The sequence below is a fragment of the Heptranchias perlo genome, chromosome 3 (assembly GCF_035084215.1).
Source record: "Heptranchias perlo isolate sHepPer1 chromosome 3, sHepPer1.hap1, whole genome shotgun sequence".
NCBI classification, from domain to species: Eukaryota; Metazoa; Chordata; class Chondrichthyes; order Hexanchiformes; family Hexanchidae; genus Heptranchias; species Heptranchias perlo.
This window is the reverse complement of record NC_090327.1, coordinates 86,678,503-86,695,053: the sequence shown is the minus strand read 5'-3', so window position 1 is coordinate 86,695,053 and position 16,551 is coordinate 86,678,503. Positions and strand designations below refer to the sequence as shown.

At 39.4% G+C, this 16,551-nt stretch overlaps 1 protein-coding gene and 1 long non-coding RNA gene across 3 annotated transcripts in view; one reads left to right on the top strand and one right to left on the bottom strand.

Moving 5' to 3' along the window:
* Positions 1 to 15,255, top strand: part of LOC137317146 (uncharacterized) — a 51,262-nt gene extending 36,007 nt beyond the window's left edge. The window contains exon 3 of the long non-coding RNA XR_010961635.1: positions 14,904 to 15,255. This is a non-coding gene — a long non-coding RNA (uncharacterized lncRNA). The remainder of the gene's footprint in view (positions 1 to 14,903) is intronic.
* The window catches only part of mib1 (MIB E3 ubiquitin protein ligase 1), a 176,970-nt gene that overhangs the window by 150,029 nt on the left and 10,390 nt on the right, over positions 1 to 16,551 (bottom strand). For both annotated transcript variants that reach the window (XM_067980727.1, XM_067980726.1), the window contains exons 2-3: positions 13,142 to 13,313; positions 11,251 to 11,380 (exon numbers count right to left, since the gene is read on the bottom strand). In XM_067980727.1, the coding sequence (XP_067836828.1) occupies positions 11,251 to 11,380; positions 13,142 to 13,313 (302 nt within the window). The remainder of the gene's footprint in view (positions 1 to 11,250; positions 11,381 to 13,141; positions 13,314 to 16,551) is intronic.

Below are 16,551 nucleotides of genomic sequence, written 5' to 3'. Positions count from 1 at the left end.
TCTTTGGATAACATAGCACAAGAAATTTTCAAATCACTCAGTGATTTTAATGAGGAACTTTTGTGGACTTTCACCAGTTCTCTCCTACAAGTGGTGCGCTGTTTATGATGCCTATGTTTCTGAAAATCTGGGCCATACTTTAGCCTGCACAAAATAGTCTAGCATTGTGAATATTTTTCACTTTGCAAATCAACCAGAAACATTTTACAAGTTCTCCAGTAATCAATTTACCATGAATGAGATTAATCTTAGACTTGGGTGTGCTAACTAAGTGGGGCCAAGAGCAAAATCCGTGAGTTTCAGATTATAAATGGTAGTTTTAAGAAAACAGTTTTCACAAGTGAATTTGTCGGAAAAAAACTGAGCCATAACAGTGAGCATCATCCCTGGATAAGTGAACAACCTGCTCCCAAATCTCTGCCAATGCCATTCTGTAATCAGTATCGCATGGGGTGATCCTCCTACTCAGTCTTTCGTGGGGAAAGAGGGAATTACCCAGGTCTCCTTCCTCCTTAAAAGGGCATATCTGAAATCAATGACAGGCTAAGATTTACAACTCTGTATTCCACCACCTCCTTAACTGAGTATATGGATGTTTCAATACACTGAGCCACCAATCAATTTCCAAGAACACGTTTAGAAATATACATCAACAAAACAAAGCACAAAGCTTGTCTGTTCAAATCTCCACCAATTTTCGATGGTCCAACATGCTTGAGAATTGCAGTTCTATTGCACGTACAACTGCACGATTAGTCTACAATTAGTGTACAATTAGCCTATAGAGAAAGCATTGTTCAAAAGAAATGTAATAGTCATATTTCATCCCAAATTTTCTTGATAATGGGAAGTATTTACTTGGTTATTTGTATCAGAAATCTGGACAGACTGTATTTAATGACTGTAGGTAGCTAAACTGTAAAATGGTTTTATGTGGAAAATACAAAAGCAGCTGTTGGATGCTCAGATTTTCCACGGATAATACAGCACTTAACAAGGAAGGAATTTCTGTCTAAAGTTCCTGCTGTTCTAACTTCCTATCGTTGCACGAATTTTAAATGTATGTAAACTTCTGATTTGTATATATGCAAATTTCCTTTTGTAATTTACAAAGTAGATACTTTGTATATACAAAGTAGAAATTCAACAAAACTTTTAAACATTCCCAGCAAAAGGCACCTGTAGAGAATGTTGTGGAAATCTTAAAATGCGGTGAGAACGGGCACCAAACTGTCACTATAAACTGAAGTAGTTCAATTTGAAGAGATGAGCTTATAAAACAAAATGCACATGCAGCTATCATGACAAGCTTTCATAAACCTCAAGAGTATCCAAACCTCAAACTGTCAGTTTAAACCTTAACAAGTCAGTGTTCCAGCACTTACATGTATGAGTGTACAATTGCTAACTGTGCTAAGAACAGATATCTCCTATGCTGCTAGGACCACCAAACAGACAAATTCATGGACATTGCAACAGCACTGACCGTTCAAACTCCTGGTCCCCTGCTGATTAACTTCTGTTCAGCAAGGAACAAAGGGAGCAGGAGACTTGCAAATTGGCACAGGAGTCAAGAGTACAGAAGGAAGACAAAACATTGATGTCAGGCCAGGTTTAGGAATACAGGTACTGTATTCATAGAATACGCAGGCAGCTTGAGAGAGCAGGAGACTGATGCTGGAGAGCACGAGACAGTGCAAGTGGACCAGGAGCATAAGTCTCCATATTTTGACATCTCACTATGTCAAGATTCTTCCCAATTCACTTGGATTTTAATATATTTAGGCTCCATTTTATAACGTGCATCTGATATCTCACCCATTTTTCAATGTTATGTTGTATACAAACAGACCGCGGTGATTTTTGAAAAGAATAGTATGCATTAACTATTTTTGACCCATTTTCCAACTTAACAAGGTGCATATTATATGCAAAAAAAATCAGTAAATTCAGTAAAAACCAGGAGTTAAATGTAACCTTATGTCCAACTAGATATTTATCATAGTTAAGACACTGTAAAGGCTTGAAGCCGATCAAAAACAAAGTGACACAGTGCAAGTTGCTGCTAAAAGGATAACATACTTACTAAATCATAGAATTTTACAGCACAGAAGAAAGCCATTTGATCAATTTCACCTGCGCCTGCTCTTCGAACGAGCTATCCGACCCCTACCCCTTCCCCATTTTCTTTAAAATAATTTTTCTTCTTCATTTATGCATTTCTCTTTTAAAACTTATGTATTCTGCTTCCACCAACATTTCTCGTAGGGTATTTCATTCCCTAATAACCCCTTTAACAAAAAGAAATCTCCTAAGCTCTCCCTTTGTTCTTTTGTGAATCTTAAATTATACCCTCTAGTTACCAGTAAAAATAGTATAGTTTCAGCTTAGTATTAACTTACCTAAATTTCAAGTTTTTCAATAGAATCCCCATTCATTATGAAGCAATGTTCCAGAATAGCCTTACTATAAATATTTGAGAATAACCACCAATTCTGTTAGAAATTTTGTTAATTTTTAAAAAATTGTTCCTCAACAACTTATTCTGGAAATGTTCTCCCCTCCTATCTTTCCTCTGGGGAAATTATTGACTTCTTGCTGGTGTAGTATAGTCAGTTACCCTCTGGAAATGTGCCCAACTGGCTATTATGCATGCGTAAGCCTCGACAGCAAGCATCAGACTATTAAACCGCAAAATCGGTTGCATCACAGGAAATGCCGGTCATGTCCTCACTCAATATTCACACACGCACTTCCAGCAGAAGCAGCTAAATAGCGATCAAAAACAAGAAGCCTGAACAATTTTCCCCAAACTAGCACAGAAGCCAATTATAAAAAATCCCCCACTGCGGCATAAAACCCACCAACAAATGTTGAGCTGCAGCACAACATGAAAAATTTCACAGTTCAGATTGTTCTTCCTGCTAAATGAGGGCAAATGTGCTCAAGAGGTAAATTATTTTTCCCCAATTAAAGCAGTCCTACTAACATGGTAAAAGTATGCTTAGGCTCAACAGTATTTGGGGGTTTAATTTATATCTCTGCTTTTGTTGTTTTGTTGGTGATTATATTAGGAACATAATTAGGCCATTCAGCCCCTCGTGCCTGCTCCGCCATTTGATTAGATCATGGCTGATCTGTAATCTAACTCCATATACCTGCCTTTGGCCCATATCCCTTAATACCTTTGGTATTGAGTAAAATAGGCCTATATTCTCTGGAGTTTAGAAGAATGAAGGGTGATCTCATTGAAACATAAAAGATCCTGAGGGGGCTTAACAGGGTATATACTGAGAGGATGTGCCCCATGGCTGGAGAGTCTAGAACTAGGGGGCAGAGTCTCAGGATAAGGGGTCGGCCATTTAAGACTGAGATGAGGAGGAATTTCTTCACTCAGAGGGTTGTGAATCTTTGAAATTGTCTACCCCAGCGGGGTGTGGATGCTGAGGCATTGAGTATATTCAAGGCTGAGATAGATAGATTTTTGGACTCCAGGGGATTCAAGGAATATGGGGATTGGGCGGGAAAGTGGAGTTGAGGTCGATGATCAGCCATGAATGGCTGAATTGAATGGCAGTGCAGGCTCAAGGGGCAGTATGGCCTACTCCTGCTCCTATTTCTTATGTTCTTATAAACCACAAAGATGATAATAGACCTGATTAATGAGGCAGCTATGTTATTTTCGATCTAAAAAGAATTATCAACGGGAAACAGAAGAGCAAACTCCCATGAATACTCGAGGCCTTATCCTGGACTATTCCTTTAATCTAAAAGTGTCACTTTTGTCAATTCCCCACCTACTGTGATTTTAATTTGCCTATCTACACATGATTTCTTTGCAACTTCAACTGGTTGTCAATGGATGCAAGAAGATAATAAAGAATTTTGAACCATTTATCATGGATATCGTTTATTATACAAGTAGTATTTTTTTCTTTATCCACAGCACTTCAAATTTTGACAACACTGCTTACACTGGATTCTAAGTTTTATCGTAAAGGAACTATGCCCCGAAGTGTAGCATCTCTTTTCACCCAGTATCTAACCCCCATATAGTTTCTCACCAACACACTTTCTCAGCATTTTCTCTCTCAAGTGATGGACATATCACATTCAATTTCAACAATGAATTTAATTGCATTATCCCACAACTTCCAATAAAATCCATAGAATCATAGAAGTTTACAACATGGAAACAGGCTCTTCGGCCCAACATGTCCATGTCGTCCAGTTTATACCACTAAGCTAGTCCCAATTGCCTGCACTTGGCCCATATCCCTCTATACCCATCTTACCTATGTAACTGTCCAAATGCTTTTTAAAAGACAAAATTGTACCCGCCTCCACTACTGCCTCTGGCAGCTCGTTCCAGACACTCACCACCCTTTGAGTGAAAAAATTGCCCCTCTGGACCCTTTTGTATCTCTCCCCTCTCACCTTAAATCTATGCCCCCTTGTTATAGACTCCTCTACCTTTGGGAAAAGATTTTGGCTATCTACCTTATCTATGCCCCTCATTATTTTATAGACTTCTATAAGATCACCCCTTAACCTCCTACTCTCCAGGGGAAAAAGTCCCAGTCTATCCAACCTCTCCCTATAAGTCAAACGCCTTACTAATGTCTTGTACAACTTCAACAAGACATCCCAACTCCTGTATTCAATAGCTCACTACCATTGGTCTTGCTCCCTTCCTATCAGGCTTTGTCATCTGTAATTTTTGAGTTACAATATAAAAAGGAAAATCACTTCAAACAGGAAGCTTCTCAACATAATTTTAGCTCTTCATAGTTAACTTTTTAACTATCAAGACATATTTTGATCATATTAGCTTCTCCTGTCAGAATTCAGAACAGTTCCAATTAAGTTCCAGTTCAAACAGTACATTTCTTTGATTCGAGGCAGTTGCACTAACACAACAAAATGAATAAATTTCAATAACGCTGCTCTTTTAAAGAAATTGTTACACTAGAGATTTCTTTGTTCTGAAATATTAGCAATGGAAATTAAGTCTCTGCATGCAAGGAAAATATTTTCTGAGAAGTTATACATATGGAAGCAATGAAGCAGAAATTCACAAGATAATTATGGATGTGCAAGGCCATTCAGCCCATCGCAATTCATACATCCAAAGTAGCCTACAGTTCTCCCCACTGCAGTATCCAATTGGTTCTTACACGATTCCAGGGTTTTCACCTCCACTACTCAGGAGGTCATTCCATGTATTGATGACTCTTTACATGAAGAACTTCTTGATATCAATCTTAAATTTATCCTTTACTAGTTTGAACCTGTGTCCCCTGTCCTATTCCCACAGGGTTTTCCGGATTTACCTTTTCCATACCGTTTACTACTTTGTATACATCTAATAAGATCTCCTCTCAGACACCTCATTTTCAGGATGAAAAGCCCAACTTTCTTCATAGCTCAGATAGATCATTGACACTCGTTTCAACCTTGCTTTTCTTCTCTGCGCTGCCTCTAGTGGTTGAATGTCTGCTTTGTGTCTCAGTAACTAGAAATGGATACAATACTCAACAGTGTGGTCTGACCAGAGCTCTATATAGTTTTATCATGACTTCCTCTGACTTGTATTTTGGTTATACAGTGCAAGCTTCTATTGGTTTTGCTGTCAATTGCTACTTTTCATATGTTGGACATGTTGTGCATTAAATCTATTAAGAATCCTAGGTCTCTTTCAACTTCATCCTTAATTATTTCAACACCATTCATGGGGTTTGTGTGTGCTTGTTTTCCTTCCTACGTGCAGTACTTTACACTTATTTTAAATGTATTTATTATTAAATTTCATCTGCCATTTTTTGCTCACAAATATTTTATCCAACTCATTTTGTAATTTCTGATCTACTTCCTCAGGTTTCACTGCCCCTCCTAGTTTGGCATCATCTATAAATTTTACAAGTTTGCGTTGAGATTCTAAATCCAAGATTTGTAGGGTTTATTTATCACTAAATTGCAGATATACGTCTTTGTTGCCCTCTTGAAAGCTACCTGAATGAAATAAAAATGTAATGACAATCCCTTGGTATTCACGTGTTAAGAAATCCCACTTCAGGAAGTCCAATATACAGAGAAGCTGAAAACGTTACATCAGTGTACCGAGGCAAAATGTTTGTACTTAAAAATAGGCAAGCTCCTTGGATAGCTCATTGAGTTTATCTAATGATCAGGAAAGTCCTAGATTCACCCCTTGAGCAATACTGACTTAACTGATTTCAGCCAGTAGAGACACTATAGTTGGCCTCAGCACCCTGAGATATGAACAGGAAATAATCAACTGGAGGAGGGAAATCAGTTAGCATTCCTGATATTAATTGATATCTGTTAATCCCTTCTAGAAAGTATACTTCTATAAATGTCAAGTGAGAGCAGGATCAAGCTCAGCTGTGAAGCCCTCTCCATAGTTGAATGCCCTGCTGACAGCAATTGTCTGCTTTCACAAACAAAGGATGGCCACTTGAGGGCAGCACTGAAGGGTACTGGCACCTATGGAAACATATGCAGTAGACACTTTTGGGAGCAAAGGCAAGAAAAATGGGCATTTTTCTTAACAAAAGGACACAAATATTAAAACACTTCTTTGAATATACTGAAAAAGTCAATGCTAACATTAAAAATATATATAAAAATGGATTAGGACTGTTACCAGAATATTTAAGTGAACAAATAAAATCACTTGTACAAGAGCCTGATATTATAGCTCACATTTTTACACATCTGCACTACTAGCATGTTGGAGAGTCAATGATAAAGAATACATAAGTTGTCTTGTATTAACTAGTTTTTGGATAATGTCATTATTGTGTCACTTATTTTTACTGATCAGGGGCCAAAGATTTGAATACAAGAATTTTGGCAGGAAATTAATTTGGCTCCCAAACTCCTCCTACTCACAATCAAAATGAACAGCTGGGAGGAGCAGCAGTGGTAGCATTTTCTACAGGGAATAAATATACATTACTTCGTTTAGTGCACAGACTTCCTTTAATTTGGAACAGAGTTAAAAATCAAAACCATAGATTATACACCATCGCAGGCCAGAAATTACAGTCTTCACACCCAACTAACATCAAAGTCTTGTCTAGACTTCATTCCTTAAAGTATTAATCATACCACTTGTAATAACAATATTGCATTTAGATATTTCCAGCAGGGTACGGTTATACATTATATAAAAACTATACAAGAACAACTGGATCCAGATCTGACTAGATTACCTATTTCAGTATTCCTCAACGTTCCTCTTCCACTGACCATACCATTCAATTCTGACAACCATGTCTTATCTGACACTGCACACCTTTCACTCCACTATCGCCTCCTCTCCCCATCTAAAACAAGTAATGAGTATTCTTTTTATAAAAGTTGCTCCAATTCATTAGTTATTTGTTTCTTACATATACATTAGGGATACAAGCACTTTTTTTAAAAATTAGTTTATTAAAATAGTGACAATTGTTACCTTTAACTTTCATTCTTCACACCTGCATAAGCATCCATAGATAATGTTAAATACTGAAGCAGATAAAGTTCCCTCGTGTAGAAAATTTCATAGGTTACTGCAAACATGAGAACTTAAAAATGTTCCTACATCATCAGCCGTCATACTGTAGTTTCAGGCTTTGGTCAACAGGCAGTGCTGTGAAGCATGTTTCAGAACTCTTTCCTCCACCCACCACCATTTTGTATATTCTGTAAAACAGTTATATTTTTTAATCTTTAAATGTATATTTTTAATTTTATATAGTTATTTTAATTATTCAGTCTCTTTTCCCCTCTCTTCCTTGCTCAATTTTTATCTGTTTAGCACCCAACCACCTAGTGGACCACCTACTCCGAGCCCAACCACAAATACTTCCAGGTCCACCACTATGGCAGCTTTGCTCAGCCTTTAGCCACTCTAAATCTCTGAACAGTTCTTCGGCCTTTTGTGGGTTGGAGGTCCAGGCTTTATTTTGGACATTAGAAACCAAAATAACGCTTTGAATAAAATTATATATTTCACAATAACATGATTAAATTTACCCATTGGATTGTCTTGTGGGTTTTAACACCTTTATTAAAGTTTTTACTTCAAGGCCTCAGCTCATCTCAAAAGCCTGGGCTTCTACTGGTTATTTTCCCCCCAATAATTAGCTTGAGCTTCCAATCGTATCTGTACATTCTCATCATGCATTTCCAAGCATACAATCTGTGCACTGAGAATGCACATTCTGCAGATTTTCCCAGCATGCAATCTATACATCAACTTGAGTTAATGACTTTCATTTTGTGAGGATTTGACAGCTTCTTTGGTCTTTCCAGAAACGGGAGATTTAATTCTCAAAGATTTATTTTGAGCAAGTGATTGCATTTATCAACAATTGCTACAAACTCCTCACAAATTGAAAACACTTGGACTCAGCAGCACCTGTGATTGTGTTTTTTGCTGATAGATGAGAAAAGAAAAGATGTGTCAAAATCTATTTTTTTTTAAAAAAGTCACTTGTGTTTTTATTGCCGTTGGAAATTCAGTTACAAAATTTCTCTTCTGAACTATTTTGAGGCTTCAGAATTTTTTCATATAAAAACTTGGAAACTGCATAAAACATGAACTAAGAATTCTATGAAGTCATTTTTTTCATGGAAATGTACATTCTTTAAACTGTATTAAATCAGCGAACTCAACAACAGTGCACTAAAAAGGTAAATTTTCTGCTCGTGGCACACCTTAGGAGTGCATATCAGTGATTTGTGCACCCTCAAGTGCATGGTTTTTCATAAAGTGCAATCTCCTAAAATGCACCCTTTTGGTGGTGCCAGAAGCGCAGCTGCAGAACATTTACCCTTAAATGCTTTAAGGCAGGAACATAAAGACCGCTGACGATGGGAGTGGTGGCGGAGGGTACGAGAGCTTAAAGCAGTACATGATCACATAAACTTGTACTTGAAAATGTCTACAAATAACATCCAAAAGTCATGGCAATTATCAAACTGTGTAAGGAATACATCTTAAAGAGTATTTTAACCCCATTGGGCTGACTCTATCTTTGTTTTCCAGTAACATATGTACCTTGATGCATTTCACTGCTTCTGAGTATTCCTCAACTTGTAAATAAATGTATCAGTTTTAGTCTGAGTGCATTGGTCTGATACTGTGGTATTAACTGCCTTTTGAAATATTATGGCTGGATTCCCTTCCAAGTCCTCTACCAGTTCTCCCAGACCTTATACATGGATTTCCCTCCCCTGCCACCACCCCCCCCATCAAAGTGCTGCCAAAACCTGGCCCCCTCTGTTACCAGACCACAGAACCTCTCTTCCTCAGTGGTGCCAAACCCCAAGATCCTATGCTGTCTCTATGAGCTTGTCAGAGGAAGATGCTGATTGGCGGGAACGCAGTATTAGTTTAATGGTCCATAACAGGCCATGGGTAATTTGAGTCCCATTCTCTTCACACCCCCTCCCACAAGTCTACAAGACATTGCTCCACTCCAATAGTGCCAGATCCCAGCAACCCCTAATACTGCCAGACTCTGGCCCCAAGTACTGGAAGTTCAAAATAAGATTTAAACAGAAGAACTCAGAAGAGAGAGCATAGGATCTTGGGGTTTGGTCTGATACCACAATATCAGACCAATGAACTCAGACTAAAACTTTATTTACAGGTTGAGGAATACTCAGAAGCAGTGAAATACAGCAAGGTACTGGAAAACAAAGACAGAGTCAGCCCAATGAAGTTAAAATACTCTAAAATTTATTCCTTACACACTTTGATAATCACCATGACTTTTGTTTGTTAGTTGTACTTGAAAAGGTCAACTATCAACAAGTACAGTAGAACAGCTAAATACTGCAACAACTGATCATGAGAATGGCTCCGAGCGCGCTTGGCTTGAGCCAAGAAGCACTCGAGGCACATAAGCAGGTGACATGGCAGGGGAAGCATTTAGGCCAGACAAGTGAGGTGGACCAAGGAGCACTTGGGCTGAGCAAGCAGATGGGCTGTGAAGAACTTAGGCCAAGTGAGCAAGCAGGCAGGGTATTAGCCACTCAGTCCAGGCAGGCTAAGAAACACTCCATCCAGTTGAATCAAGCACTTGAGGGAGCAAGCAAGTAGACAAGCAGAAAAATACTTGGGCTAAGCAGACAGTCAAACAGGTGAGCCACAGAGCACTTGCACTGGCTGGGCCCAGCGAGCAAGTTGGTTGTAAAAGCACTCAGGCTAGGTGGGTGGGTGGCCAGAAGACATTCACAATGCCCCACCCAGATTCGTTCCGACCATCTTGCCACAGGTTCCCATCCAAGTCCTTCTTTACCTGCAATTTTCTCAAACTGATGTTGCACATTTCAGCTCTTCAAATGTATTTTCAGTTATTAGTTAGCAGTAGAAGGTCTGAACTCTGCCACAGCTGATGAGAAAACCACAGATCAATAGGATTCAGCCGGGACCTCAGCACAGGCTAGTACCAACTCCAGGAGGATTGGGCCATATTCCCAAGGACTCCAAAACAGCTGAGGTCAAGAGTACTGGGATTGAGTCAGGTCAGGTCACTCAGCAGGGCTGGTGGGTGCAGCCAAAATGAATAGTGGATGTGCGTGCCTTAATTAGCATGGACTGCCGTTAAGTGAGAAACCAGGACATTTGCAGGAAAAAAAATTAACAGTTAAGTTAACATGTCAGCCCTGGACATGTGACATCCTGAGATGTGATACTTTCAACTGTGTTGCTTTTCAACCGCTTATGACTGGTGCATTCTAGATCAATTTCAAGATGACATAATTTTCCGTTAAAATGTGAAGAGAATTTTCAAAGTGTAAACATTCTAAAGCAACACCTCAAAGACCATTGATCACTATCTCCAACCTCCCTGAAATCAAACCATAAAGGAACACAGCAAACCATGAAACATCTTTTTACTTCTGTTCTATTTTTAATGAATAGTATAAACAGAATGCAATCCACAGACCCGTGAAATCAAATTTACACATCACTTGAGGTGCCGACCATAATTCAATCTCAACTGCCTCTCATCAGTTACATTACAGTTGATGGCAAAGTGCATTAAATATAAAAACATCAAGCACAGATGTGCATTTTATCCACCATCATTCTGATGCCACCTTGGTGCTAACTCAGCAAAAGAATGACATCAGTTGTAGGTCACCACTGCAACAATACCATCAAATAATCAACTAATACCTTGACTACCGAACAAATCCCAATCATCGTTAAAACAGACTGCTCACCTTTCCCCTGCGTCCATTGCCCCCATCTTGGTCCTCCCACTGCCAGTCCACTCCACGCACCACTCGTGCGCCAGCAAAAATCCCTCTTGCAGTTATCTTCTTTGACTTCCGTCGAGACTCCAGCAAAACTCTAATCAAAAGAAAACAAATATTAAATTCTTGAAAAAAAAAGAAAAACTGGAATTAATTTGGATTTCCATACAGCCCAGAAAGACCATAGTCTCCTCCCTCCCCCCATTATTAAAAAAAAGTGTCTTCTCTTTAGGTCTCCCTACGTCAGGGATATCCATACTTTGGGAGCAATGGGCCACAACTAGTGAGTGGATAATGTACAGTTAAATCGCCTTTCAGTCAGGCAAAATCAAGATTAAACATCATATTCAACTCACAATTTACTTTGGTTTTCTTGAAGTCTTGAGCCATGCCCTTTTCATCTAACAACAAATGATCAGAAGTAGCATATTCTGGACATTAGTAATGTACAAATGCACTTCTCTTTGACAATGCTGAGTGAGTTGCTGCGACCCAGCCAACCAAAAGCCATTGATTGAAAGGAGAATAAGATCAAATGCCACTGCCACCTTCAGGTCCTAGGTTCTCTGGAATGTATTATAAGGTCTCTCCACAGATGGTTCAAAAATACTAAATTCATAACACTCTTCACTTTGGAATACAGAATTATCACATGCAACGGCTCAATGTGCCAAATGGCCTCCTCCTGTGCTGTAACCATTATATGATTAAACCCTCTACCTTTGATCATATAACTGATAACTTCCCACCTGAGACAAGTTCTGAGTCCAGCAAATCTTTTTTGAAAGCCACAAGTGAGCCATATTCATTCAACACGCAATGGATTGGACATCGTAATTCCAAACCATACACCATTCCCTTGTCCAGAGAGCAGGTAGACATTCTAATTTCAAGCCCTAGTTGGTGCAATCTTGATCCAGCAAAAAAGTCCCAGATTTGCTTCTCACTTGGTTAAGAGGAGCTTTTACATGGCCACGATGGAACTGAACCAGTACCGTGGCTATCTGTGCATATTACATGTTTTTGGCAAATAATCAACAGTAATTGAAATGAAATAGGATCTGGTTTACCAATGGAGTTAAGGATGAAGATGTCACACAGTACACTGAGCTTAACAATGAAACCCTGGAAATAAGAATCTGAAAGGGACAAACTAAAAAAAAAACTGAATTTCAGCCACCCTGGTTATAAACACGTTATTTTTCTCCAGATGTCATTCTGATTGTGATGTGGGGAAAGAAATCAGTTTCTACACTATCTAGCAGCTCTGACCTGTTGTAAATACAGATTTAACCTCTACATGTCACTAGACCAGCTTCCTCCCCCTATTTTCTTCTATGGGCAATGACTCCTTGCTGGGGTAGAGTTCCACACATACGAAAGTGGCTATTATCCAAGTACAAGCATCATTAATATGTACTGGCAGATTATGTGACCAGGAATGGAAGACAGCTGATCCCAATCTTGTCCTCACCAAACATCTACACACTACCAATAGAGTGGCTAAATGGTGACCAGGACCAGGAATTTCTGGCTGATTTTCCTCTCCCCAACCAAGGGTCACCAAGACCAATCATAGTGGTCCTAACACAAACCTCGCTGAGGTAAGCTAACTCAGCAAGATCAGGGATCAAACCTGGGACACTGGTGGTCTGCACAGCTCAGCTGCTCGCTGGATGAATTCATCAAGCCATCGGGAAGCTATTTCTACCCATTTTAATAGCGAGGCTAATGGCATGAACTAACCAATTAAAACATTCTAGAGTGCTGAAATTTTGCATGACAGGATAAGATCACCAAAGTATACAGGATGACCAGATAAGGCTTCCACCAACCCACAATTCTTCTGTACACTTACCTCTCACTCCCAGGAATGGTGATTCTATAGAACCTGTGCCTCAGATGGTGCTTATCGCCATGGTAGCAAACTGTGCAAAGGTCATAATTAGTACACTCTGCACACTTCCAGCGAATGCCAATAATCGGCTGCTGACGACACGTATCACACATTGTCCCATCATGCTTGATCCCTTTAAGAAATGTTTAACAAAAAAAAGTGTTAGCCTAAGTTCTGATGTGGGTTGAGTATTAAGACAGCTTTGTCTTTATGTATGCCCAGAAATCTAGAACCACACAGATCAGGAAGATCCCAGATTCCTGGTCTGTGCTGAAATAACTAATCTCAGTCATTTATTGGCACCATAAATAGCCTTAGTATCCCGAGGCTGCATAGAGGGTGGGATTAAAAAGAAAGAACAAATGGGAAAATCAGTCAGGAATTCCACTCCTTCTTGCTATCCAGTGTCCTCCACTGGCAAGTGTGCAAGTGTAGAACTTGAATGTTGAGCCATGCATGCCAGTACTTGTTTGGTCCAGACTATCCTACCCACATCAGACAAAAAAAAAATTGAAAGTTTTAAAAACAGATGCCTGATGGACATCTTTTTAAGCCAAATCATGTTTGCCATTCCATCATACAAGGCATCCACCAATTGAGACCATCTGATGAAATTTAAAAACTGTGCTTGTTTTCACCGCACAAAAATGATCCAGATCTTTAAAAAGTCACATATAGATAAAATAAATTCAAGTAACCAATTTAACCTAAATGATAATTACAGAACTAGGGATCAGGAAGAAACTGGGTGACCCAAAAGAGAAGTTGAAGATTAGAAGAAACTTTGGGAGGATGGGAGAAGAAACAAGTTACTACTCTCAACTCCATTAAATTTATTTTATATAATAAAAAATTAACAACTCACTAAAAAAAGATGCTTTTTCTGGATCCGCAGGTGCCTCTCTGGTTGACTGCCACTGAACTGTAAGATTAGCATCTTTCTTGCTCCTGAATACTGATCCTAGCCCTCAAACACATGGTAAAGGGTCAGCACCAGCTGGGTTTTTGATAATCAGTAGAATTGACATTCTGAGCAAAAAGAATGCTAAACCAGCTCACTTCTATGGTGGCTAACCAGACAGGAAGCCAACGGAGCAATCATCAGAAGAGGCTTTTCCAGCTGAGGCACAATATTGCAGGTCTGAAAATTGCTAACACATATTAAATGTAAATATCTGCCACCAAAAATGAGCAGAGAATGATTCATAAAAAAAGTTTTGTAGGAGAAAGGAGTACTTTACACTGATATCCTCCTGTAAGATCATGTCAATGAATTGCTTTACAAAGGCCCTTGATGAATATCTACAGAATTGAAAGTTATAATGGGCAAATATAGACATAAATGGAACATGATGGTACCAGTCCTATTGGAACTTTGGGAAAATGTATCTTGTTAAGATTGAATAACAGAGAATGTAATGTTAGATCGATATCCTGGACTTTTCACTTAATTACCTATGGGGGAATGGAAGGGGTCAGAGAAATTTCACAGTTATCTTACAATTTAATCTGTGGTTATTGACCTTGCTCAAGAGATCAATAAATGTTACATGACAATACAAACTAAACTTATCTGTTGGAAGGAGGATGCTTGATTTGCTACCTGGCCTTATCTCATTCAGTGCTTACTTTTAAGTTCCACTACAGATAAGTCAATTGAAACGCTGCACTGATTGAAAGGCTGGTTAAGACAAAGAACTAACTACAGTCTTCATTTCTTCAGATCACGAGCCAGACTTGAAACTGAATGCAAACTCTGCTAAAAAAGACACGCGATCCGGATACCCTAGGGTAGAAAAAAAATTGCTGTACTATACCCCTTGTTGTAAGTGTATTAACTTCAGCTGAAATCAGATTCCCTGCGATGTCCTCCATAACTGAATAGCCCATGGAAGTTCACTGACAGGGCCATTGGCAATCACTGAACCATGTTGCAGCACAAGTAACGTCAAGATGATGGGGCGAGAAATACAGATCTTAGGAATGTACAAGAGCAAAGAGACCACCGCAGACCATCTGGCCAGTCCCAAGATATTTAAACAGTGAAGACAACAAACTCTTTCTATGTACCTGAACCAGGACAAACATTTCTGAAACTGAGTTCTGAAACAAGAATTGTTAACTTAAATCATTTGTGGTCTGTCTTCTATTTTGATTTTTTTCCCCAATATCTTTAATAGAGAAAGCTAAAGTTGGGGAAAAACTGTCTGAGAGCAATTACTGAGTTCAACAATGTGATGAAACTAAATTAACAATTAAAATTACAGTGTCATCAGGACAGCTAAAGTTAATGATTATATTGAATCTAATGATGTTAAGATAATTCAGCTCCTGGATAATTTTGGACTTAAATGACCTCTCCCCACTGGCTCCCCCAATGTCCTCATCAACACTCAAAATTTAACAAAAATTAGCTGTACAACTTAGTGTGTTATATTTTTTTCCCCTTGCATCTTCAACCAGCCATGAACATGGAAACACTTAGACAAATAAGAGGGTTTCAAGCCTCTGATAACCTGGTTTTCATCATTAAAATAGGCACCAAGTAAAATTCTCGCCAAAGCCACTCTATACTGCAGAATTGTTTCTAATTGAAGCTGTGGTTCCCAGGGATCCATTTCCATCCTCATTTACACTGTGCAGCCTTTTTTAAAACTCATTTACAATCGCAAGCTATACCCAGTTTAGGTTCCGCCAGGACCACTTGGCTCCAGACCTCATTACAGCCTTGGTCGAAACATGGACAAAAGAGCTGAATTTCAGAGGTGAGGTGAGAGTGACTGCCCTTGACATCAAGGTAGCATTTGACAGTGTGGCACCAAGGAGCCCTAGTAAAATTGAAGTCAATGGGAATTAGGGGAAAAACTCTCCAGTGGCTGGAGTCATACCTAGCACAAAGGAAGATGGTAGTGCTTGTTGGAGGCCAATCATCTCAGCCCCAGGACATCACTGCAGGAGTTCCTCAGGGCAGTGTTCTAGGCCCAACCATCTTCAGCTGCTTCATCATAAGGTCAGAAGTGGGGATATTTGCTGATAATTGCACAGTGTTCAGTTCCATTCGCAACCCCTCAGGTAATGCAGCAGTCCTTGTCCGCATGCAGCAAGACCTGGACAACCTCCAGGCTTGGGCTGATAAGTGGCAAGTAACATTCGCGCCAGATAAGTGCCAGGCAATGACCATCTCCAACAAAAGAGAGTCTAACCACCTCCCCTTGACATTCAACGGCATTACAATCACCGAATCCCCCACCATCAACATCCTGGGGGTCACCATTGACCAGAAACTAAGCTTAACACTGTGGCTACAAGAGCAGGTCAGAGGCTGGGTATTCTGCAGTGAGTGACTCACCTCCTGACTCCCCAAAGCCTTT